This window comes from Bombyx mandarina, chromosome 24 (genome assembly GCF_030267445.1).
Source record: "Bombyx mandarina strain Sakado chromosome 24, ASM3026744v2".
In the NCBI taxonomy this organism is placed as follows: domain Eukaryota; kingdom Metazoa; phylum Arthropoda; class Insecta; order Lepidoptera; family Bombycidae; genus Bombyx; species Bombyx mandarina.
Window position 1 is genome coordinate 10,786,529 of NC_143230.1, and position 23,942 is coordinate 10,810,470.

Consider the following 23,942-nt stretch of genomic DNA (forward strand, 5'->3'; position numbering starts at 1 on the left):
GTGGTTAAAATCATTATGGCATATGTTCTGGTGGTAGGGGGCTTAGTGAGCCCACAAGAGTCTCAAACACCATTTTTTTATTGCATTTTCATATTTATCTACCTTTTAAACCTTCTCTGGACTTCCACAAATAATTCAAGACCAAAATTAATTAAATCGGTCCAGCCGTTCTCCAGCAATTCTTTTTATATATATAGATATGTATTTCATACAGTTGATGTTTGCATTTAAAAGGCTTTGAGTATGATGTGGGAATAGCGGTGCCAATAAGTCTTATACACACATACAATTATTACGAAAGTACGAGATTCCGTTGGTAAAGTAATTAAAAAATAATGAATAATCAAAAAAAACTTTATTTAAAAAAAAAATACAATTTCATCAAACTTTTTTTTTTCATTTCCTTCTATTTAATCTTTGACGTTGGCTTCAATAATCCTGTGGAAAAAATGAATTTAAATATATAAAGCTTTTTTTTCTTAAAAAATATTAACATTATTTTCTTGTTCGTTGAGATCGGTGATTCCCAGCTTGTGTCCAAACTTTTAATTTTTTTCACGACTAATGTTTAAATTTAGATACTTAAATACTATATATACTATATATTAAAAGAGAATTTAAAAGAAATTATTGCATGAGTAAAATGGCTGAGTAAGGTGAGTAATGAATTTTTAAATTTTACTTATTCTTTTTATTGCTGTGACATTCTTAAATAACAAAAAATGAAATGCGACACGAAAAAGGTTGAGAGCCACTGACATATACAAATCATAATTATAAAATCATTGACACTTGTGTCCTTCCTAACAATCTTCTTGTGTAAGTGAAAGGGGATTTTTAGATCATAACCACTAAGATTAAAATAAATTTCCTAATATTTTTAAAACTGCACAATGTGAGAAACAATTTGTACCTTGTAATTTGTTTTTGGTACTAACTACTACATTGCTTACAAAAATTTTTTTTTTAACGCAGACTACTTGATCTTGAGTTACGATCGCCCATGGACATTGGCAATACCATGGAGAGCCGCCGATACGAGGACATGTCGCGTCGGACACACAGGATGTGAGTGAAGAGGGAAGTTCTATGTCGTTCGTCTCCTGCCTGCTAGATGGCGTTACTGTGCTACTTGACACAAGATGGCGCTTACTGCAGACTTTTTTTTATTGGCACATTTTTTTTTATTCCTTAGATGAATGAACGAGCTCACAGCCCACCTGGTGTTAAGTGGTTACTGGAGCCCATAGACATCTACAACGTAAATACCGCCACACACCTTGAGACATAAGTTCAAAGGTCTCAGTTTTTACAGTATAAGGGCTGCCTCACCCTTTAAACCGAAACACATTACTGCTTCGCTTCAGATAGGCGGGGTGGTGGTACCTTCCCGTGCGCACTCACAAGAGGTCCTACCACCAGTAATTACGCAAATTATAATTTTGCGGGTTTGATTTTTGAAGTGAAAACTTCTTTAGAATCGTTGTGAGTTCAAACCGGATGCAACGGAAAAAACGACAGGTAAGAGACACAAATACAAAAATGTGTAGGATGAAGCCAGCAAAGAATGAGACAGAAATATACATACTATTTAATACAGCGCCATCTGTGTGATTTTTTAATACTAACGTGTGTATGAAAGCTCTTGTAGTGAATTTTAATTTAGGATTATACGTGAAATTAAAATATCAATTCACAGAGGGCGCTACCTTACAATTATTTACTAATGACAAAATTTTACATATACTTAAGACGTTTAGGATAATTGTATTTTAATTTTGGAAGGTTTCACTTCTACCACGTGTGAATTGCACACATGTAATTTTTTATTACACGATGTTATTCCTTCACCGTGGAAATCAATCGTGAACATTTGTCAAGTACATATTTCATTAAAAAAATTGGTACCCACCTGCGGGATTCGAACACCGGTGCATCGCTCGACACGAATGCACCGGATGTCTTATCCTTTAGGCCACGACTTAAATTCAATATCCACAAATACAAACTCCACTCACGCGGTATACTCGTTGAGGTCTTTACCAGTGTCTGTTTATTACTTGTTTCCGAAGGGCTCTTGATGTTGGCTGGCAGACGTCCTGAAAATGGCGACAACAATAAAAGGCTTGTTACGTAAGGCTAGTAGATAGATGCCGCTTATACTTATACTTTATTATATACTTCAGTATTCTGATGTTTGAACGAGCTCACAGCCCACCTGGTGTTAAGAGGTTACTGGAGCCCATAGACATCTATATCGTAAACGCGCCACCCACCTTCAGATATAAGTTCCAAGGTCTCAGTATAGTTACAACGGCTGCCCCGCTCTTCAAACCGAAACGCATAACTGCTTCACGGCAGAAATAGGCAGGGTGGTGGTACCTACCCGCGCGGACTCATAAGAGGTCCTACCACCAGTAATAACCTGTCAGAACCACACGAGTGGTCTACATGATTAGCAGCCAGGACTTCGCTTTGTATATAAGACAGGACTATGGGGCAAAATATAACTGACCAAGAAACTTCATCTCAGATTAATGTACAGCTTTTGAAAATTGCAATTTTCAAGTGAAACTTCTTTAGGCGCGTTGAGAGTAAAATTTAACTCGCGACAGATTCGTTACGGCTAGAGAGAAAAGATACAATTTAGGACGAGCGAGAGTGAGAGAATAGACAGAGCGTCTCGCGAACCACTCGACCGTGGAGAGAGGGAGAGAGCGAGCTAGGTCGTTTCTTTCATGCACATTCTGTTTATGGGCGTTGGCCACTAGAGGGCTCGTTATTAGTTCCTCATTGCTCCTGTAGATGGCAGTAACATATTAACTTATATTTTATTTTTATTGAAGAATTTCAAAAAAGAGGTATGTTTTTTATATATAATTTAAAATAAATGATGAAGATGCCGTTTCTCTTATACACAGCATTCCCTGTTACAAGAGAAATTTGATTTAACGATGAAAAATGAAAAAAAACCACAATACTGCACGCACCGTAAAAGAAGTTTCACTTCTATCACATGTATCAAGATGCATGCGCACCATTTTTTTTACTTTTAAATAAACATGATTTTTTTGCATCCTCCAGCTATAGCTAATGTAGTAATTGACTGATATTTCCGAGTTTTACAGAAACAATTTAGGTTAATATTTTGTTTTATATTCTACGACTAATTTTTATTGGTCTACTGAAGCGATATGACATTGGTGAATTTCACTATCTACATTTAGACATGACGTTTGCAATGTGTGACCACTTATCGTCTATTAGACCACGAATTCATTCGATATTGTAATTATTAAAAATAAATAATCAAATTCATTTTTTCTTACACTATTTTTAATTCAAATTTATTAAAATTTATTTTCTATCATTTAGTTCGATTTTCTATAAAAGCGTATTTTGTTAGTTTTTTTTAAACTATTATTTATTTTCAATTTTTTAGTTGAATTTAAATTTTTTCTATTTTTTTTAAATATTGAATTGTGTGTGTGTGAAGGACCGACCTTAATAAGTACATCAAATTTCGAGTTAATCCGACGTTTTGAAGGGGGTCAAACTCATGTTCAAATAAAGTCTAAAGCTAATAAAAGCGTATTATTATTTTTTTATTTTTTTTTTATTGCTTAGATAGGTGGACGAGCTCACAGCCCACCTGATGTTAAGTGGTTACTGGAGCCCATAGACATCCACAACGTAAATGCGCCACCCACCTTGAGATACAAGTTCTAAGGTCTCAAGTATAGTAACGACGGCTGCCCCACCCTTCAAACCGAAACGCATTACTGCTTCACGGCAGAAATAGGCAGGGTGGTGGTACCTACCCGCGCGGACTCACAAGAGGTCCTACCACCAGTAATTACGCAAATTATAATTTTGCGGGTTTCATTTTTATTACACGATGTTATTCCTTCACCGTGGAAGTCAATCGTGAACATTTGTCGAGTACGTATTTCATTTGAAAAATTGGTACCCGCCTGCGGGATTCGAACACCGGTGCATCGCTACATACGAATGCAGCGGACGTCTTATCCGTTAGGCCACGACGACTACAAACTACTTAAAAATGAAGGTACTTGAAACTTACTCGGACTTATTCTTAGCATGTTCTTCTTGATAATACTATCCACGACCGGGGAAGAAACCTTCTGGGGTATCTTTGATTTCTTAGCCGCGTCTGTGTTGCCAGCACTTAGAACATTATTATTGCCAGCCTTGATTCTACTGCTTGGATTCTTATGAGACTTTATCGGTATCTTTTTCTGCATCTTTTTAATTTGTAAATCGTTTTTCTGTTTATCTCTTGAGTTATCTACGTTGATGTTGGCTACGTTTTCCCTTTTATTGGGTGTGATAATTTTATTTCTCTCTGTTACTTTATCGATTAATTCATTACCATTATTATTATTATTAGTATTCATAACATTCTTATCGTTTTCATTCAAGTTTAATTTCTCGGTTCTACTTTTAATTGCGGCAACATTTTTTGAGGTAGATTTAATTTCAGCACTGGCAGCACTAGACTTTTCCGCTACCCGAGACTTGTGTGTGGGGATTTTTTTAGATGCTGCGCTGCTCTTTACGCTCTTCAGGTTAACCTCTGAGTTTGATCTCTGCTTATTTCCACCACCTCTATTTTCAGTAATAGGCTTCTTTACCATTTGAGCTTTTTCAAGTTCAACATTACCGGAATCTTTATCTTTATTAGTAACTTGACTGGTAACTATATTTTTTGTGGTCGCTTCAAAATTCTTTTTCTTACTATCTATATTATCAACCAAATTGTGAATATTTATGTTGTCTGATTGATTTTCCGTGTTATCTTCAGGGGCGCTTTTACCTTTTTTAGCACTGACATTGGCGGTGTCAGGCTGAGACCTTTTAAGGGTTTTTGAGGGTTTTTTTGCCAGTTTCCTCGGTATCTCCTTGGGTGGGGCCATGATGTGTGACGCTGGGTCTCCGTCGAGGGCGTCCTGTCTGGTGTCCAGGCGACTTGGTTCCACTGTCTCCTGTCCATTCACCTCGAGGCATACGGTTATGATTTTTGACAGTAAGAGGGTGCGTTCGTCGGTGGACAGCGCCGGGTCGGACAACTGCTTGTGGGCTTCCGATATTTTAGCAACGTAGGACTCGTCTGTGTGAAAGAATTACGAATAATTAAAGTAAACACGACCTTAAGTCATTTAGTGCCAAGCTTCATTATCATTCTCCTGCCCTTCTCGCAGTCATTTGCGGTAGGCAGCGGCTTGGCTCTGCCCCTGGTATTGCTGAAGTCCATGGGCGACGGTAACCACTCACCATCAGGTGGGCCGTATCATCGTCTGCCTACAAGGGCATTAAAAAAAAAGTGCGTGCGTATAAAGTACACATGTCAGAAGTGAAACTTTTTTGGCGAACTAATTTATAAGTCTTGCTTATATATTATATACAAATCTAAAACTTTAGATTTCCGAGACTTAGAGGAAGGGAAAAAGGAAGATATGTTCCCGCCAAAAGTCTGTCAAATGTCAATCTCAAACCTCAGTGTTGACAGTCACATTATGTTTAGATTTCTAAATTGAAAATGACTAATATTTTGCCAATTGAATTGACTAATTTAATTTCATGCTATTTGATTAATGTTCCAAATTCTTTTCATTTCATTTCAATTCCTATTAACATTTTTCACAAAAAAATTATAAAATATTAGGCTGTATGGTATGATACATTTGCCCTTCCAGTTGGAAAAATACAACAACTACTACTACTGACATTTGACAAGTACTTAATTTCAATAGTAGCTTGATGTCACTTCCGTTGCATACCTGCGTGACGTTCTGTAAAAATTTTACCCTCATGCGCCTAAAGAAGTTTCACTTCAAAAAGAAATAGTAGATATTATGAATGTTAGAAATGTGTTGTTTTGTTCATACATACTCATATATTCTAGATCGAATTTCATTCTGTGGTAGAACGGAGCCACCGCCGAGACCTTGTTCTCCAGGCGCCAGTAGACTTCCAGGAGGTTCGCGCATCTCAACAGATAACCACCTTCGGCCTGAAACACGATTTAAATTATTATCATTAATTAACTGCCATGAGAACTAACAAATCAATTCTAATGGAGCTAAACACTATTATAAGGCTCTCGGCCATATTATTCCAGGAATGAGTTTTTTTTTATTGCTTAGATGGGCGGACGAGCTCACAGCCCACCTGGTGTTAAGTGGTTACTGGAGCCCATGGGCATCTACAACGTAAATGCGCCACCCACCTTGAGATATAAGTGCGTGGGTGTGGTCCACTCACCGCAGGCTCCATGTACAGAGAGGACTCGTACTTCTCAGCGAGTCTGGCCAGGGACGTCCGACGCGATCTATACGCCACCGAATAACTCTTCAACACCTGGAATAGTCATTTGAGATTATTGAAAGAAAGAAATCATTTCTTCGCTAAGCATATAGGAGAACATTAGTCAGTCGATGGTTGAATGCAAATATTTAATTAATTATTTTCTATTTACTACGTTATTCTGTTTTTTTTTTCTCAAATTGCTTTATTTTTGTTTTTGTTTTACGTTTTACTTTAATTATTTAATTCTAGGCGATGCGACGCCCCAATCGTTTGTAGTTATTTAAGTGCGGAGACATTTAAATGGTGTTTAGTTGTAAGGTTAGAGTTTATTTAGTTTAAGTTCACTGTTTGTCTTCCGAATAAAATAAAATAAAATAAATAAATAGGGTAAATGAGTTATCACAGAAGTTAAAAGCAGCGTGTATGCTTTGTCATTATTTGACATGCGAATTTTAGTGCAGTGCAGTATTATGATAATACATAATTTACCATTCATTCATACATAATTGAACAAATAATTTAAAAAACCATTTATTTTGAATTGTCGTCCCAAAGAAAATCACTTGTGTGATAATAATTTTCACTTTTTTTTTTATTGCCTATGTAGGCAGACGAGCGTACGGCCCACCTGATGGTGAGTGGTTACCGTCGCCCATGGACTTCAGCAAGCCAAGGGCAGAGCCAAGCCACTGTCTACAAACTAACAAGATTATCTTTTAGTTTTTATGTTTTAGTTAACTATGAATGTGAGAGAAGCAATGGGAGAAGAAGAAGAAGATTACTTCGGTGTGCCGCATAGGTCACCGGTGACCTACATGAATAAGAAAACCCAAGTTTACCTTGAGAACAAAGATAAAATACTCATACCTCAACAACATCGCTGGGTCTGGTCAGATGCGGTAGCACAGATTTGGCTAGCTCCGTTTCATGAGCCGCCTTCACTAGTATCACACAGAGCCTTCGGTACGACGGTGCAGAGAACTTACGATCCTGAAAATTTAATAATTCAAATGTCTGTTACCAATAAACTGTTGTATGAGAGATTTATACATTATAATTTATTATACATTTCAAACATCTAATCGTTTTTTTTCTTCTACCTATGCTATTAGTATTGATGGAATACACTAGCCTCATCGTGCGTACACTGGATCGGAATCACAACCCCCTGAGGAGGGCCGGCAAAAAAATCAGGGTGTTTTATCTGTAGGTTAAGTTTTTACTGGTGGCAGGACCTCTTCTGAGTCCGCGCGGGTAGGTACCACCACCCTGCCTAGTTCTGCCGTGAAGCAGTAATGCGTTTCGATGTGAAGGGCGGGGCAGCCGTTGTAACAATACTTGAGAGTTTAGAACTTATATCTCAAGGTGGGTGACGGCATTTACGTTGTAGATGTCTATGGGCTCCAGTTACCACTTAACACCACCCATCTAAGCAATAAAAAAAACAAAAAAAATCCAAAAATTAGAGACTAAATTTAAAATATTTACTTACTGGTTGATGCATATAGAACTGAACTGAGAACGGAACAAGATCGATTCTACAGTCGGCTGTCACTTCACGCCATGTACCAGATTCAGTAACCGGTGGCTCTCTGTTATATTACAAAAAAAAAACGGTTTTAATAAGTATTGAGACATAGCAGACTCAATATCTGAGTTTGTCAGCAACACAATGATAGCATTTGGTAATAACAATATAGAAGCCACACTGGTGGTGGGGCATTGGTGCCACCGTCACAAGTCTGCTGTAAAGCAACAATCTTAACATATGTAAATTACGTGTCAGATTGTTTGTCCGCGATAGTCACCTAAACTACTGAACCGATTTCAATTTTTTTTTCTTTTCAAATATGTATTTTGTTCCAACTTAGGCCATAGGATGGTTTTTATTTCGATTAATGGTCGCAATATTTATTAATTAACAATAAAATTATTTCTTATGTTGATTATTGTTATTAATTGTAAGTTTCATAAGTCTAAAACAGATGGCGCCTTAAATCAGTTTTCACAGACAATTGTAATACTGTCTGACATTAATATCTCATAGATGGCGCTGTGTTAAAAATACCAACGTTTCACGTAAGCTACAATTTAATGCATAAACACCACGTGTTGCTGAGACTAAAGTATAAATTAAATTTATTTCATAGTAAGCACAATACAGTGAAATCCAATTGTTCTTACTTTGTTAATTTTTGGTATTAGCATAGCCGGCCACGTGTTGTATAGAAACAAAAATCTTAGACAAAGCAACGTGTGGCCGGATCTGCTAGTACACTATGATTTCAAAGATGTGACAGACATTATGGCCGGCTGATACAGACTTAGTATCACTGCAATATCATACACCCAACTAGAAACAAAAGTCTCATAGACACATGTATTCGCCAAACTCACCCTTCCAATTCTGGCTCAGTTACCATCACATTAACTTCCGATTGCAGAACTTGAAGATTAGTTAGTTCTTGTGTAGCCTGCAGACAGGTCTGTAGTGATGACTGAAGAAGTTTCAATTGGCTTACAGTTGGACCTGGATCGATTGACAATGTGAAACCATCTTCAGAGCCTGAACTGTAAATCCACATAATTTTGTATTAAATCGGTGTGTAGACTAAAATAATTTATTATTATTGCCCCTGTATGCAGACGGTCTATATGATGGTGATTAGTTACCGTTGCTCATGGATGTCAAACGTCAGCATTATCAGGGGCAAAGCCAAGCCCATTGGCTTACTGTTAAATCTATTGTATAATAGCAAATAGAAGTATCAAAAAATGCGTTAAACAAAAATACAACTGATGGCTTGGTAGTGAAGTACTAAGTTCCCATTGTAACGCTGAGGATCATGGGTTCAATTACTATTTGCTGTGAAAATTTGTGTATGAATGAATCTGTTTGCTCTATGTCTGGGTGTTTAATATATACATATTTATATATTTAAGCGTATTTATGAATGTATACAGTATCTGATCCCTATAGTGACTCCTGTTTTGGCGCCAGATGGTTCTGTCAGATTTGTGTCCAATTTTTATTTAAATCATATATGTTATATTTATTTACTAGAGATAGAGCGTCTCGTGTGCCCTCGGAGTTGAGTACCACCGTCTTGTCTATTCCGCCCGGTCCGCGCAGCGAGCCGTTGATGAAACAGATTGACTTCTGGAATCTCTTAACCTTAGACAGTACTCGAAATACCCCGTAGCAGTATACTCATATTTCCATTACTTTACTCCACTAAGTTGATATTATGTAGTTTAAACCACTAAAGCCTTACCTATCGCTATCTTCTATGTAATTTGTGCACTTTTTCGTTAGTAACTCAGCAATTCTCGTTTCACAATACACGATATTATCAAGTAAACTCTGTTTCTCTAGTAGTAATGTCTTTTTATCATAATGTATTTTGTTTATGGGCATTTTATTTGTTGTTTTTTAAACAATTCCTTTCAATTAATGTATACACTTTTTGAGATGCCTATTTTCAAAATAACGCCATTTTTCATGACGTTGGGCGTTACTGCTGCCAGTGATTTAAGTGTATAATCTATGGCCAGTGATTAAATAAAAAAGTATCTTCCTCTTTTTCACTATGGCAATGGGTTTCATGTGATGCATTGCAGCTCTTTATGAAATTGCTTTTAACAATGCTGATCATTTCACACGTAATTTGTAAAAGGCAATAAATTGTAAATTCAAATGGGTTTTATTTTAAAAATATAAAGTTATACATATTTTCAAATTCAGTCATTTATTTATTGACTAGTGTTTTGTTCTCACTAGATTTGTATCTTTTTCATCAATATGAACACGATAAAAATACGTAATCATGGAATACGAGTTCTGTCGTGGTAACAATGGCGCATAAATGAACACGAGTGAACACTCCAAATGAAGGAACTACTCGTTATTGAACGCTTCCGACGCGGAAATTTTGATTTTATAAATGAACTCTGTAGTCGCTCGGCAACGAAAGTCAAGCACAACGAATTAAAACGAATTAAAGGGGATGGTAGAACCTATCGATACTTAATCTACATCTGAGTTAGCAGCAGCTTGCAACATTATCATCAGTAAAACAATATTGGTCCATTTACGTCCTCCGAGGTTTTTTTTCTCATGAAATATTGTGTGGTTCTGTTGTATCCGAGCATATTAAGTTACTGTAGCCAAATCCAATTGGAACGGAACTAACCTGTCAAAAATGTCAAAGTCAAATTCGTGACACGATAGTAAATAAAATAAAAAAATGAAAAATCATTTATAAACAAAAAACCTTTCATCTTTAGTATGTAACGTAATCAAAAAATAAAAAAATGAATTTTAAATTAAAATACAGGAACCATCCAAACACGTTTCATGAATAATATAGGTTATGGAAGATTTATTACGACCGTGTGCCTTCTTACACACAACCAACAATTTTTAATTGAATTTAATAAAGTAAACAAAAACTAAAAGAGGTCATAGTTCAAATCAATTAGTGCGTTGCATTGTTAACATGTCCGTACCGAGTTATGCAAGTGATATACACAGAAATTCTACTGTTTGAGTGATTGATAAAAGTGCTAAATAGTGATATGGGGCAATCCGGCAGCGCTATACCTGGTGAGTTTGTAATTACGTTCTAATTCATCCACTAATTAATGCTAGTCACGTTTTTACTGTACCGGAAGTTGTTCGTTCCGGAAGTTTTACTTGAAAATGTAAACATAAGTTTATATAAAGGTATATATATTGTATTGCTAAAGTATTTCAGGTTACAGTTTGTGCTGTTGTCTGCGTCTTTAGCTAAATATAAAAATGGCCTAGCCTGAGCACATTGAGTATTTTCTTTTTTATCGCTGCCTTAAAACAGACAGATTCGTTCTAATGTGTATTTGTTTCTGAAACAAATTTTTTTCCTACCTGTCCTGGTTGTCTTGAGAGGCTATGTCAGCGTAACCGAGCGAGTAGGTGAGTTCACGGGGCTCAAACTTGACGACGTTGCTAACACTGGCCCTAGCAAGAGCAGTGCTTTGCAGAATCTACCACCGGATCGGAAACGCTACCCACCGAGAAGATCCGTTGAGAAACTCAGTAGGCTGTGTCTGTGGGTTAAGCTATAATCATATTGAACTAGAGAACAGTTGAAATTTGTGTAGTGCTATTTTGTTATTGCTTTTGAATAAACTTATGGTACACCCAGTGCTGATGTCACTCGAGTCTATAGACATCAGAATTGCTGCAGCGGTCTGAGTCTGAAATATTGAAAAGGTACTGATGAAATACATAATAAGAATAGATAAGTAATTCAGATAAAACATTACTTCTTCAGGTAATGTATTAATAAACAAAAATGTATAAATAATAATTATTTATTTATTTATAACTTCATATACTAGAAAGTATAAAGGCGGACTTAATGCCATAGGCATTCTCTAACAGTCTACCTTCGGGGAGTGCAGAGATGAAGCTTGGTAGGTGTAGTGTGATAGTGATATTACTTAAACATATGTGTATATGTAACATACATAATATTTATAGATACAAATACTCGTACTTAAATAAATACGTATACATAAATATACACATATAAAACATATATAAACAAATATTATCAATTAGATATATACAAAATTATAAATACATACAAAAATTATGTGTAATATCCTATTTTAAAATGCTATTATTTATTGTCAGAACCAAACAGTGTACAATATGTTTGGAAAATAAAAACTAAAGAATTAACCATCTATTACTAACTCAAAGATTTTGATTGAGCTGATAATATCTCAAATCCTGACGCCCTGACGTCCAAGAGCGACAGTAACCACTCAGGTGGGCTGTATGCTTGTCTGCCTAAAAGGACAGTAAAAAAAACACGTCATAGTTCAATTCTGTTTGTTTAGTGCCCATATTGTCCATTGGTGAGAACCTCTTTAAGAAATAGACAACGTAACTCAAGTAGATGAATAGCATTAGGACAATGAGGTAAAAAAAAAATATTGGTGCTATATAACCATACAGCCAATGTTTGGGTGAATTTTATTGAAGTGCTTTTTAAAATGCTTAATGTTATATTAATCAAATTTATTATTATTTTTAATTATTGCTTTGGTTTGCCAAATGATTGCAATTCAACCACAATCACAGATATTTCATGATTTATATTCAATCTATGTATTGTATCTTCTATTTTAATTTTTAAAAACAAATTTTTCGACAATCAAATGAGACAAAAGTTATATACTGTCTTTTGTATTGTGTATATTGATTCGGATCATACATGTTACATTTTGTTATGCTGATAAAAAACAGAGCAGGGTCTTTGGCAATATTGGGTGTTTCTAACTTAAAAGAAATTAGTCAAATTGATGTGTGACCAAAGAGTTTTTATTATCAAACAGGTTATCGATTGTTGGACGGGAAACCCGCCGGACTGACCTGATAAAGGGAGTAACTGAGTCCACCACAGTCCAGTGGGCTTGAAACGCTTCAAGTAATCCTCAAAAACATTGGGGTCCTAATGAATATCCTGTATGTACATCAACAACCCTACTGTAACCATTCTGACAAGATTGTCCCACTAATAAAAATAAATGAGTTTTTATAATTTAATTATGGTAAAAACGTATTAATAAAACTCATTTTAAAAACCTTTTTTCCTTAATTTCTCGCGTTTATACATTCAAATTTATTTTAGAATATAAATCTTAAGTAATAAACGTAGGCAGTACATTCTTAGTTCTATTGTCGGCAATGAATGAGTAAAATAAAAACGATCATAAAGTTTGAAAAGGTTCGTTTTTCGAACAGCTGACTTGATCAGCTGGTTTGCATGCCTTTTTCGTGGACCCCGCACGTGCATCTTAGAATTTAAACGGTTTGTAATTTTGAACCTTAACACCGAGGCGCGAGGTCGATTTTCAAATAAATAACTTTGAAAATGTGAATTATTTGTTAAAGAAAATTGAATTCAATGTGTTCAACAGTTAAGATTATTTTCGTCAAACAAAGGGTCTTGATATTGCAGAAATTGCACAAAAGAATTCCTTTGAAAAATCGGGCAAAAATTTTTTTTTTTCTTTCTTACTTTCGATCAGCTGGTTTCTCGTGTGCCTTTTTATTCAAATCAGTTGATCTATGAAAAATGTCATCGAACGATATTTTGAATTCTGCGGCTACGTAAGAAACATTTACCTCCTTAGATTTATGTTAGCCTGGTACCTGCGGGTATTGTGTGAACGAAATTAATGGTTTCTTCGGGTTGTCTGTCCGCTCGGGATACTTGATGTTAAGCCAGAATCACGTTACGAACGAACATTAAATTAAATAACCATTTACCGTTTCTCGATCCACCTGCTCGATCACATTCAGAGACAAAGTGAGATGAGTGCGCGCGCACCTGTTTCTTGAATTCTTAAGTTGATAATTAAATACTCTAATATTAATGTTGTGAGTTTTAACAAAATCGATTTCAGTGTTCGAGTTTATTAAAATCGATTATAAATGGTGATTAGTGGTGGTAGCACGTCTTGTGAATCCGCACGGGTAGGTACCACCACCCTGCCTATTGCTGCCGCGAAGCAGTAATGCGTTTCGGTTTGAAGGGCGGGGCAGCCGTTGTACTGTAAAAACACTGAGATCTAAGAACGCATATCTCAAGATAGGTGGCGGCGTTTACGTTGTAGATGTCTATAGGCTTCGGTAACCACTTACCGCCAGGACGGCCGTGAGTTCATTCACACACGTAAGCAATAAAAAAAAAGATCAAATAAATAAAATAAAAACCTTTGTGAATTAAATGTCATCTATGTATTTATCTCACACTATTATGGTATCAGAGCATGCTCAAAGATTTCATACGGAAGGTCTTCTCTTCCCATTGGAATTGAAAGGATTCCTGGAGATTCTCTGCAGCAGCCTCCCAGCGTCAAAACTCCACTTATATGGAATTATCTGAATAAAAGTATTTTTCTGTGTACACATACCTTTAAATTCATATCTGAATTTTTCTTTAATAATATTATAAATGTGAAAGTGTGTTTGTTTGTATCTTACCTGTAATCGCAAAATAACATGACATTCCCGCAACACATTCACAACACAATGACATGTCGACTACAGGCGAAACCGCGTGTAACAGCCAGTATTAGTAATAAGTCCAGCTTGGAGCGGAAACAATGTGTGTTATCTATAAGCACCCCCTTTGAGGTCAATCTGCCAAAGTCCACCGGGTAGATTTGACTAATAAGCACGCAATAAATAAACTTAAAAATAAATTACACTTAAAAATAATATTCGTCAATTTTCTCGACTCCACCTTCGACAAAGCGGCACGACACGAGAACCCTCTCATCGTGGCCGCCGGTAACTACATTCCCGATCCTGCGGACAGCAGTCGACGTCGCCCCAAATACGTCATTACGGAACCTCCCGATCCACTAACGGTGCTTTTTAGGTACCTCAAGCACCGGTCATCGTTCTCGTCGAACCCGTCGCTTGCGACGAAGGGCTCGACGAGTAAATTAACCCGCAGCCCACTGAGTTTCTCGCCGGATCTTCTCAGTGGGTCGCGTTTCCGATCCACTGGTAGATTCTTGCTAGGGTTAGTGTTAGCAACGTTACGCTGAAATAGCCCTCAAGGCTATCAGCTTAGGTAGGAAAAAAAATCGACTCCTTTCTATATTTGTCCTTCTCCCACATCCAGTGTGTCCGGCGCGGCATGTCCTCGTGTCGTGATGCCGAGGGACCACACGCCGACGTCACCCCCTCCCAGGCCATACCTCCATAGGGCAGTTCGTTGCGACGTGCCATACATAGGGAATTTTCTGTTTCTTTAACTTAATGACCACATTTAACAATGGCTAGTTATCAATACATATTTGTAATTTCAATTGTGTTTTCAATAGCCAAAGCTATGTACATTAATATGGACAAGAGCTTGACAATAAATAGTATGCATGCGTGTGTGCGTCAAATCCATGATGTAGTGTGTGTAATGTTTTCTTTATTGATATAATGTATCTTTTATGCATTATTTAAAAAAATAATATTAGCATTGTGCACTTCTTCTCTATACTCTCTATAAGCGTGGAAAATTTCATACACCTCTGTCCGCGCAATTTTCGTAAAAAGGGCAAAGTTTTTGCTTCACGTATTAATATATAGATTTGCTGAGTGCACAAATACTATTTAGATTGCAATCCAGATTAGATCTAGGTACTACTTGTACGATTTAGCATGTTCTGTAATGATTGTAATTTGTTTTGTGCATCAATAAAATAAAATAAAAACAATTTGCCTTTGCATTATACAATCATAAAAGCAATAAAATTTTGATTTTTCACCTCTCTCAGTAACTAATTAAAGTTCATTGTCGCCAAACAAAGCTCCGTCTCCGCTCAGGATTGGAAAAGAATCCATATTATAATACATAATACTTAACGCATTCACTGACAGATATGTGAGAACGATTTTATGTTGTGAAAACGCATTGAATTATCGCAGTGAGCTTAACTAAGTTAATTCGCTTAAAAAAAAAACATTTCCTAAGTAATTTAAAAAAAAGTCAAAAATAATTTTAACGTTTTTTTTTATTCAAGAAATCCGCCATATTGTAAATGCCTCGAGAGGCAGCGGGAAGGATGACCTTTTCGCAAATGCTATTAAAAAAAAAAAAAAAAAAAAAAACTTCGCAATATGGCGTGTGTGGGTAACAGCTACCAGTGCGCTCGAATTTCAAAATTAAAGCCTTAAATGCACTCAAAGTTAAATAGTGCTGGAGTAAGAGTCGATAATGTTATTAACACTAATATTCACGGTACGAATAAGCGCGACTCGTGATTCCCAAAAGACAATAAGAAATCGCCCACAGTGTAGATTAGGAGCAAAGTAGAAACTAGCGATTTTTTAAGTCGTACAATCGACCGTGTCACTCTTAAACTCTATTAGCTATTGTAATTCTAATGACTAGAGGTACTGTATCGGATTCCTGGTGGGAAAGCCTGGGCTGGTCCTCGACGCGACTGCACTCGCGAGTAAATCTAAGCCGTTCTTTTATTACTTATATGGGTGAACGAGCTCACGACCCACTTGATGTTAAGTAGTTACGAGAGCGTAAAGACGTCACTATGTGAATGCTCCCATCCACCCTAAGAAATGAAGTTTGAGTCTCATTTGTACAAAATGCAACGCATTATAGATTCGTGGTAGAAATAGGAAGATGGGTGGGAACTCCCAGTACAGGCTCAGTCAGTATTAATCGTGGAGCGTTAAAAAAAAAAACATTAATATTATCGACACATTCCCACATCCCTATATCAGCTGTGCGTCTAGCTTCGTGATTGGTCGAGGGACACGCGACGGCGCGTGCCTACACGACAGATGCGAAATTCAAAATTGGAAGCTTATATTCTCTTTTTTTTTTTCGTTCCGTTCAACCCGCGACCTTCCCCGTGCAGCCTCTCTTTATTATATGAGAACAGCTGGTGGTCCGATATGTTGGTATGTTATTTTTACGATTATTATGTTAATTAATGATATATTTTTTTAATATTCGGTAATGGTAATACGATTTGGCGTATCACGTAGAGTTAAGTTTTCAGAGGGTCAATGGGCGGTAGTAGCCGGTAATGTCCGCCCTTGAGAGTTACAACACGTTCTTCTTTGAATGGTTTTCGGTTTTTTTTTCTTCCTAGCTGTTAGTCTGTAGAGGCTATGCTAGCGTAACTGAGTGAGGTTTCGTAAAGAGTACTCGACGGTTGGCATTGGCTGTTTGTAAGTCTTAGTGGCCGTAATCGAGCGACCCGTTGCCTAAAAGGCCTATAAAAAAAAAGCCATCGAACATAACACTAATAGAGCAGCCGTGATCATGACTTCCGGTCGTATGCGCGCGTGCATCTGTCACAAGATGGAAGCATTATTTGAATTAAAACGCCATGACACCTTTCTAGCGTCGTTGTTTGAATAACAAAGCGGATAATTTTGACTTTTTCTGTTTTATCGTGAACTAGCTCACGGCTCGTCGGGCGTTATATAGTTATAAGAGCCAATGGACATCAACGAAGTTAATGCAGTAAAACGGCTGTCTCCTACGTACGTGTACCTACCCGCGCGGACTCACAAGACGTCCCACCACCAGTAATTACGCAATTTATAATTTTGCGGGTTCGATTTTTATTACACGACTACCTGACCCGGCACACTTTGTAGTGCCTCAATCGATAAATAAAAGACCTAAACTTTTGTATAAAATAAACTTAAAACTAACAAAAGGTATCCGTCCGACGGGGGACACATCAAAGGAAAAACAACAATTTTTTTTTATTTAATTCCGAGAATTTTCATATTTATTTACCTTTTAAGCCTTCTCTGGACTTCCACAAATAATTCAAGACCAAAATTAGCCAAATCGGTCCAGCCGTTCTCGAGTTTTAGCGAGACTAACGAAAAGCAATTAATTTTTATATATATAGATAATATAAATGTATAGATAGATGTCAGGAGATTAAAAAAGGTTTTGGGTTTTTAAGCAACTTTTTTGCAACTACACAGGAGAGAGCCATTGAAAGGTATAAAATGTGTAAAAAAATATTCACCTATTCGAATGGAGTAAACTTAATTGAAGTTCAATTAAAAACATCGAACTGTTGATGCTGATCTATACTTCTTACTAACATTATAAAGAGGAATGATTTGTTTGTGTGTTTGTATTGAATAGGCTTCGAAACTACTGAACCGATTTGAAAAATTCTTTCACTGTTTGGAAGCTACACTATTCCCGAGTGACATAGGCTATAATCTTTTTTGAAAAAAATTAGGGATCCTTACTAAAACTCCAATAATGTAAGCCAAGGTGTAAAAAAATTACCTAAAATATTCTTTACATCGCGTGCCCTGCGAAAACTATTGATGATAGAATAAAATAATGTACTGCGACTTTGTAGAACACATTATTATTTACAAAAAGTGTTGCGACAGCATATGTCTAACTATTATAGTTGTGCCGCAATAAGTGTTCTTTTATTTTTAAAAATAAAACAACGTCAAATATCGTTGAAATTTTTGTTAAACCTAATACCAAATAAAACGGACCTTTAATTACAAAGATAAATGTCGCTTGTAAAGCGAAATGTCGCTTGTTCCGAACAGCCTTTCGCCCCCTCGATACAGTAATGCAACGCCTTAAATATCTCGAGTTCATTGTCGGTCGGATGTAATTGACCTTTACTGGGTCGCAAGTTAAGTAATTAGTCATTAAATACATTAATTGTTCTAAATTAGCTAAGTTCGAACGTATCTGTGTTATGTAACGTTGAATGCATACGGTGAACGTACTTACGGCCCTATGTGGTGGTAAGCAACCAGAGCCCATGGACAGCAGGAACGTAAATGCCGGCGTCCAATTCGGGATATGTAAGTCTTAATTTTAGTAGTAAAATCGCTCCCCTACATTCCAACCTAAAATGCATTACTGCTTCTCGGCATATATAGTTCGTATATCTAGGATCTCAAAAGACGACATTGAGATTTGCAAAAAAAAAAAGTTGTTCATGTCCTATTAACCTCTGTTCGGTTTCAATTCGATTTGGAATATTAGTATTCGAAAATTTAAAATCCGAATGGATTCACCAAAATGAAGAAGTAAATATTTAAACAAGAGTTAAAAACTTTTTAAATTACGTGAAATTGTTGTCAAACGATTTTTTATTGTATTTTATAAAGACATGCAAAAAAAATACTAACTAATATTTAATATGTAACGATAATATAATAATTAGTGTAGGAATATGAACACGACTTTAAATTAACTCAGATGTTCTTACAGTATACCAACACAAAAAAGAAAATAAAAAAAATAACCTCTAATAGAAGTGTAATTTTTAAACAGGTCATTGAATATTTTCTGTTACAGTGTACCAACATTAGAAAATGGTATATTTATTTGAAAAATATGCTTCAATAGAATTAATGTAGGTATTCTATGTAAATGGATTGAATTATTATTCGATACAGTGTACCAACATTTTAACGTTAATATTAAATTTCAAAAACATTCCCAATGGTAGTCTAGGTTTTCTTATATTATGTTTTTTCATTAATATTTTTTATAGTGTACCAACATTAGAAAAGAAAATGCGAATTTCAAAAATACCCCACATTAATAAATGAGTTGATAATTTTGGACGCGGCATTTTTTTTTTTTTTTGCTTTACATTGTTTTATGCCGACATTAGAAAGTATTAATTTGTAAAATATCTCCAATAGAACTGGTAGGTACGTACGTATTGCCAACGTAACAGATGTGTGAGCGCACCTTGCGCTAAAGAAATGCGCCTGTGTTCTTTTTTTTCTTAATTTTCGCCATCTGCCGTCTATCCGAAATCGATAGACCCCCGTTAGGTAGGCAAAATTAAAGGGAGTGCGGATCCGCTGAAATTGGTCGTGTTTTTGAGTTCAAAGACCCTAAATACGAATATTGTGGCCCCTTGACGTATCATACGATAGCATTGTCGCGGTAGTGCATAGTCTGTTGTTAGCAGGCTACTACTTAGTAATTTACTGGTGGTAAGGCTCAGGAATCGCTTGGGTAGTAAATGCGTTCCCGTTCCAAGGGTGGGGCAGCCGTTGTATTGCAGAACTGGTATACTGATGTTAGGACGTCTTGTGAGTCCGCGCGGGTGGGTACCACCACCCCGCCTATTTCAGCCGTGAAGCAGTAATGCGTTTCGGTTCGAATGGGCAGCCATTGTAAATATAATAAGACCTTAGAACTCATATCTTAAGGTGGGTGGCGGCATTTCCGTTGTAGATGTCTATGGGCTGCAGTAACTTAACACCAGGTAGGTCTGTGAACTCGTCCAACCATGAAAGCAATAAAAAAAATAAAAATAAAAAGAACTGAGACCTAGAATTCATGTCTTAAGCGTTCCCATTTTATAAATTAAAATAAATAAGGGTGATTTGTGCTTTCATCCAAACATGTCCTTCGGGCAGACAAAGAGTGTCCCAATCACAAAGCCCCCCTTAAACAAACTAAAATTAGCTCCAGACGAAACGCGACATCCCTTTGTCTCGCGGATGAAAAAAAAACAAGTTGACATATTATTATCTCCTTGCACTATTTTAAGTAGCAAATTTTTTTTTTTTTTTATTGCTTAGATGGGTGGACGAGCTCACAGCCCACCTGATGTTAAGTAGTTACTGGAGAGCCCATAGACATCCACAACGTAAATGCGCCACCCACCTTGAGATACAAGTTCTAAGGTCTCAAGTATAGTAACGACGGCTGCCCCACCCTTCAAACCGAAACGCATTATTGCTTCACGGCAGAAATAGGCAGGGTGGTGGTACCCACCCGCGCGGACTCACAAGAGGTCCTACCACCAGTAATTACGCAAATTATAATTTTGCGGGTTTCATTTTTATTACACGATGTTATTCCTTCACCGTGGAAGTCAATCGTGAACATTTGTTGAGTACGTATTTCATTTGAAAAATTGGTACCCGCCTGCGGGATTCGAACACCGGTGCATCGCTCAACACGAATGCACCGGACGTCTTATCCGTTAGGCCACGACGACTACTAGTAGCAAATCTTGTTTAAATGATAGTTTAAAGATATAGAGATGTTATATTTTACCTCTATGAATAATTTCGCACAAGAAAATCATTTTTTTTTATTATTACTTAAGTTCTTGAATGTTTCTTAAAAAAAATTCATTCGTTCGATTAATATGGTTTTAAAAAAAAATTAAACAAAATCTATTTTTACAAGTTGGCTCCTCATTTTTTTCTTTTCTTTGTTATTCGATAGGTTAAATATTTTTTTACTATTTGTTTGATCAATTAAATTTTATTATTCGATTGTCTTTATATATTTTTATTTGTTTTTTTCCGGAATTAATTTATAGTTTTTTTATTATTATTATTATTACTATTATTACACAATACATTGAGTCACGTGTTAAATTGTTTAACTCATTAAATTAAAGATGATATTCTATGTTTTTAAAAAACAGATTACTTAAGGTCTAGACATTTTTTGAACTGGACTTAAACTACATAGAGTACGTTTGGGGCGGAACAGTGTTACTTTTTATTTATTTATTATTTTTCTAATTTTGTACGGTACAACTGATGAAGCGGCTTATGAATAAAATAGAATGACACTCATTGTTTTTTTACCTATAAAGCTATTATCAGCTTAACCTTACAGGACAATTAATGTATACAAAATTCGACATTCTCTTTGGGTTTTTTTTAATGAGCGTAAATTAACATGATTTTTTTTATTGACCTTGTAGAGTAGCCTTTGCAGACGAGCAAACGGCCCACCTGATGGTGGGTGGTTACCGTCGCTCACGGACATCAGCTTTTTTTTTTCCTACCTAAGCTGATAGCCTTGGAGGCTGCTTCAGCGGAACCTTAACTAGTAGGTGAGCTCACGGGGCTCAAACCTGCGGCGTTGCTAAAACGAACCCTAGTAAGAGTCGCGCTTCGCAGAATCTACCACCGGATCGGAAACGCGACCCACTGAGAAGATCCGGCGAGAAACTCAGTGGGCTGTGTCTGTGGGTTAATTTACTCGTCGAGCCACGGGTTCGACGAGAACGGTGACCGCCGTTTGAGGTACCTAAAAGCACCGTTAGTGGATCGGGAGGATTCGAGATGACGTGTTTGGGGCGACGTCGACTGCTTTCCATTCTTTCCGCAGGATCGGGAATGGGACATCAGCAATAGCACGAGCAAAGCCAAGCCGCTGTCTACCAAAATATAATTCTTATAGTATATTATTATGTAACGGCAGGGCGTTATTTTTCGTTCGTATTTCGAAAACGCGAAGCGTCTAGTGGATTCGTTTGCTTCAAATTCTGCGAATAAAAAATTTAACTAGTGCTGTTTTGAGGTTTTTTTTTATTGTTTAGATGGGTGGACGAGCTCACAGCCTAACTGGTGTTAAGTGGTTACTGGACATAGACATCTACGACATAAATGCGCCACCCACCTTGAGATATAAGTTCTAAGGTCTCAATAGTTAATAGTGTCTTTAGTCTTGAATTTAAAAAAAAGCATCTCCTAATAATCTCCGGGCCGTCATTGTTGTTGAATGAAATAGAATTAATTCAATACATGAAGACACTGTCCACAAGTAATAGTAGTATTATATTTAAAAAATAAATAAAAAAAAAATACAGTAGAGTTCACGGCTCACCTGAAGCGTGAAGTGTGGAGCGACTGTAATAACGCAACTGCTCTCTTGCGTCTCGCTTTAATATAGTGCGTGCGAAAGAGACAAACGCTAAGGGCACGTTTTGTATGCGCGCGCAGCTTTCCCGACGTCCCCGCGGCGTCAGTCGAGCGTTACGCTTCGTAGTAGTCAGTTGGTTGTCGTGTCGCGTCGTGAGCGATCGCAGCCGCCGCGTAAATAAATAATAATAATAAAATAATCAAAAGTTAAAAAGTGATGAATTAAACTGTCCCGCATAAAAAATATCAAGTTAAATCGTTTAAATGATGGGCGTTGGTGGTTGTGTTAGCGTTCGGCAGGCCAGAGGTGTGTGCCACTGCCCGGCCTGCCCCAGGTCTTCAGGACAGATGCCCCCTCAGACCTTGGTCCTACCTCCGATGGCCATGACCGAGCCGGAGACTACCCCGGTGAAAGACAAAAAAGGATCGAAAATGAAAGTTTTGAAGAAAATCAAAAAGAAAATAGGCTTAGGTGAGCGATTGTAATATAACTACCCTTTTTTTCCTACTTATTCCAGTAACTTCGAGGGGTCATGCTAGAGTGGGTGAGCTCACGGGACTCTAACTTGACGACGTTGCTAACACTAGCCCTAGCAAGAGCAGTCGCTAAATCTACTACCGGATCGGAAACGCGACCCACTGAGAAAATCCGACGAGAAACTCAGTGGGCTGTGTCTGTGGGTTAACTAATTACCCTCTCTTTAATAGAAATATAAAGTGTGATGAAACTACCGATTGATTAGTGGCCGAAATGCGTGGGATGTCTGTCCCGTGCCGGTGAAGTTATTGTGATCCCGTGAACTTGGATCATGTCGGGTTCAGAAGCTAATAATCTCTGCTTTGTTCATACAACAAAAGATCACCTTTAAAGATTTATAATGAAAATTTAACGGCCATTAAAATATCAATGCATTAATTTAATTTTAATTACCCACATTAGGGAAATCATTTTATGCAATTATAATTCTTTATGGAGGTATTTTGACGATATGGTCAGCTTACTAATTGTTTTAACATTTAATAATTGTTCGATTTGGAAGGGGTAGGAAGGAAATAGCTTTTTTTCCGACCTATTTCCTGATAGTCTAAGAAGCTATTCCAGCTACGCCTTGACGGGTAGGTGAGCTCAATCAAATCAAATCAAAAAAAAATTATTCAACATACATACTTGATAAACGTCAAAAAGAACTACCGCAAATTCACAAAAACTAGCCTCCGTCCTGAGAAGAACTGGCAAGAAACTCAGCGGGCATATTATTGTCTTTTTTCTTTTTTTTAAATATGTATTAGATTTTTTTTTTAATATTATTTTTTACAATGAGTATTATAACGTAACAATTATTGCAATATTGAAATGCCCGGAGCGAATAACTCATTCCCA

The 23,942-nt window shown here is 36.8% G+C and overlaps 2 protein-coding genes and 1 long non-coding RNA gene across 4 annotated transcripts in view; 2 read left to right on the forward strand and 1 right to left on the reverse strand.

Moving 5' to 3' along the window:
• Positions 1-340: 340 nt before the first annotated feature.
• LOC114248457 (uncharacterized) lies at positions 341-9,908 on the reverse strand. Its single transcript, XM_089737895.1, has 9 exons — positions 9,606-9,908; positions 8,728-8,901; positions 7,823-7,922; positions 7,198-7,320; positions 6,286-6,381; positions 5,914-6,034; positions 4,085-5,131; positions 2,019-2,099; positions 341-438 (listed from the first exon to the last, which is right to left on the reverse strand). The coding sequence occupies exons 1-9, from the start codon at positions 9,746-9,748 to the stop codon at positions 407-409; spliced, it is 1,917 nt and encodes a 638-aa protein (XP_089594021.1). The 5' UTR covers positions 9,749-9,908; the 3' UTR covers positions 341-406.
• LOC149500072 (uncharacterized) lies at positions 6,377-7,188 on the forward strand. The gene is made up of 2 exons (XR_016325302.1): positions 6,377-6,643; positions 7,065-7,188. It is a non-coding gene; the product is annotated as an uncharacterized LOC149500072 (long non-coding RNA).
• Positions 9,909-10,527: 619 nt separating the features above from the next.
• Positions 10,528-23,942, forward strand: part of neur (E3 ubiquitin-protein ligase neur) — a 53,207-nt gene continuing 39,792 nt past the window's right edge. Inside the window, exon 1 of one of the 2 annotated variants that reach the window (XM_028181696.2) lies at positions 10,528-10,936. In XM_028181696.2, coding sequence (XP_028037497.2) covers positions 10,909-10,936 — 28 coding nt within the window. In that variant the 5' untranslated portion in view covers positions 10,528-10,908. Of the gene's footprint in view, positions 10,937-21,978; positions 23,034-23,942 lie in introns of those variants that run through there. The other variant, XM_028181695.2, reaches the window with a different exon arrangement.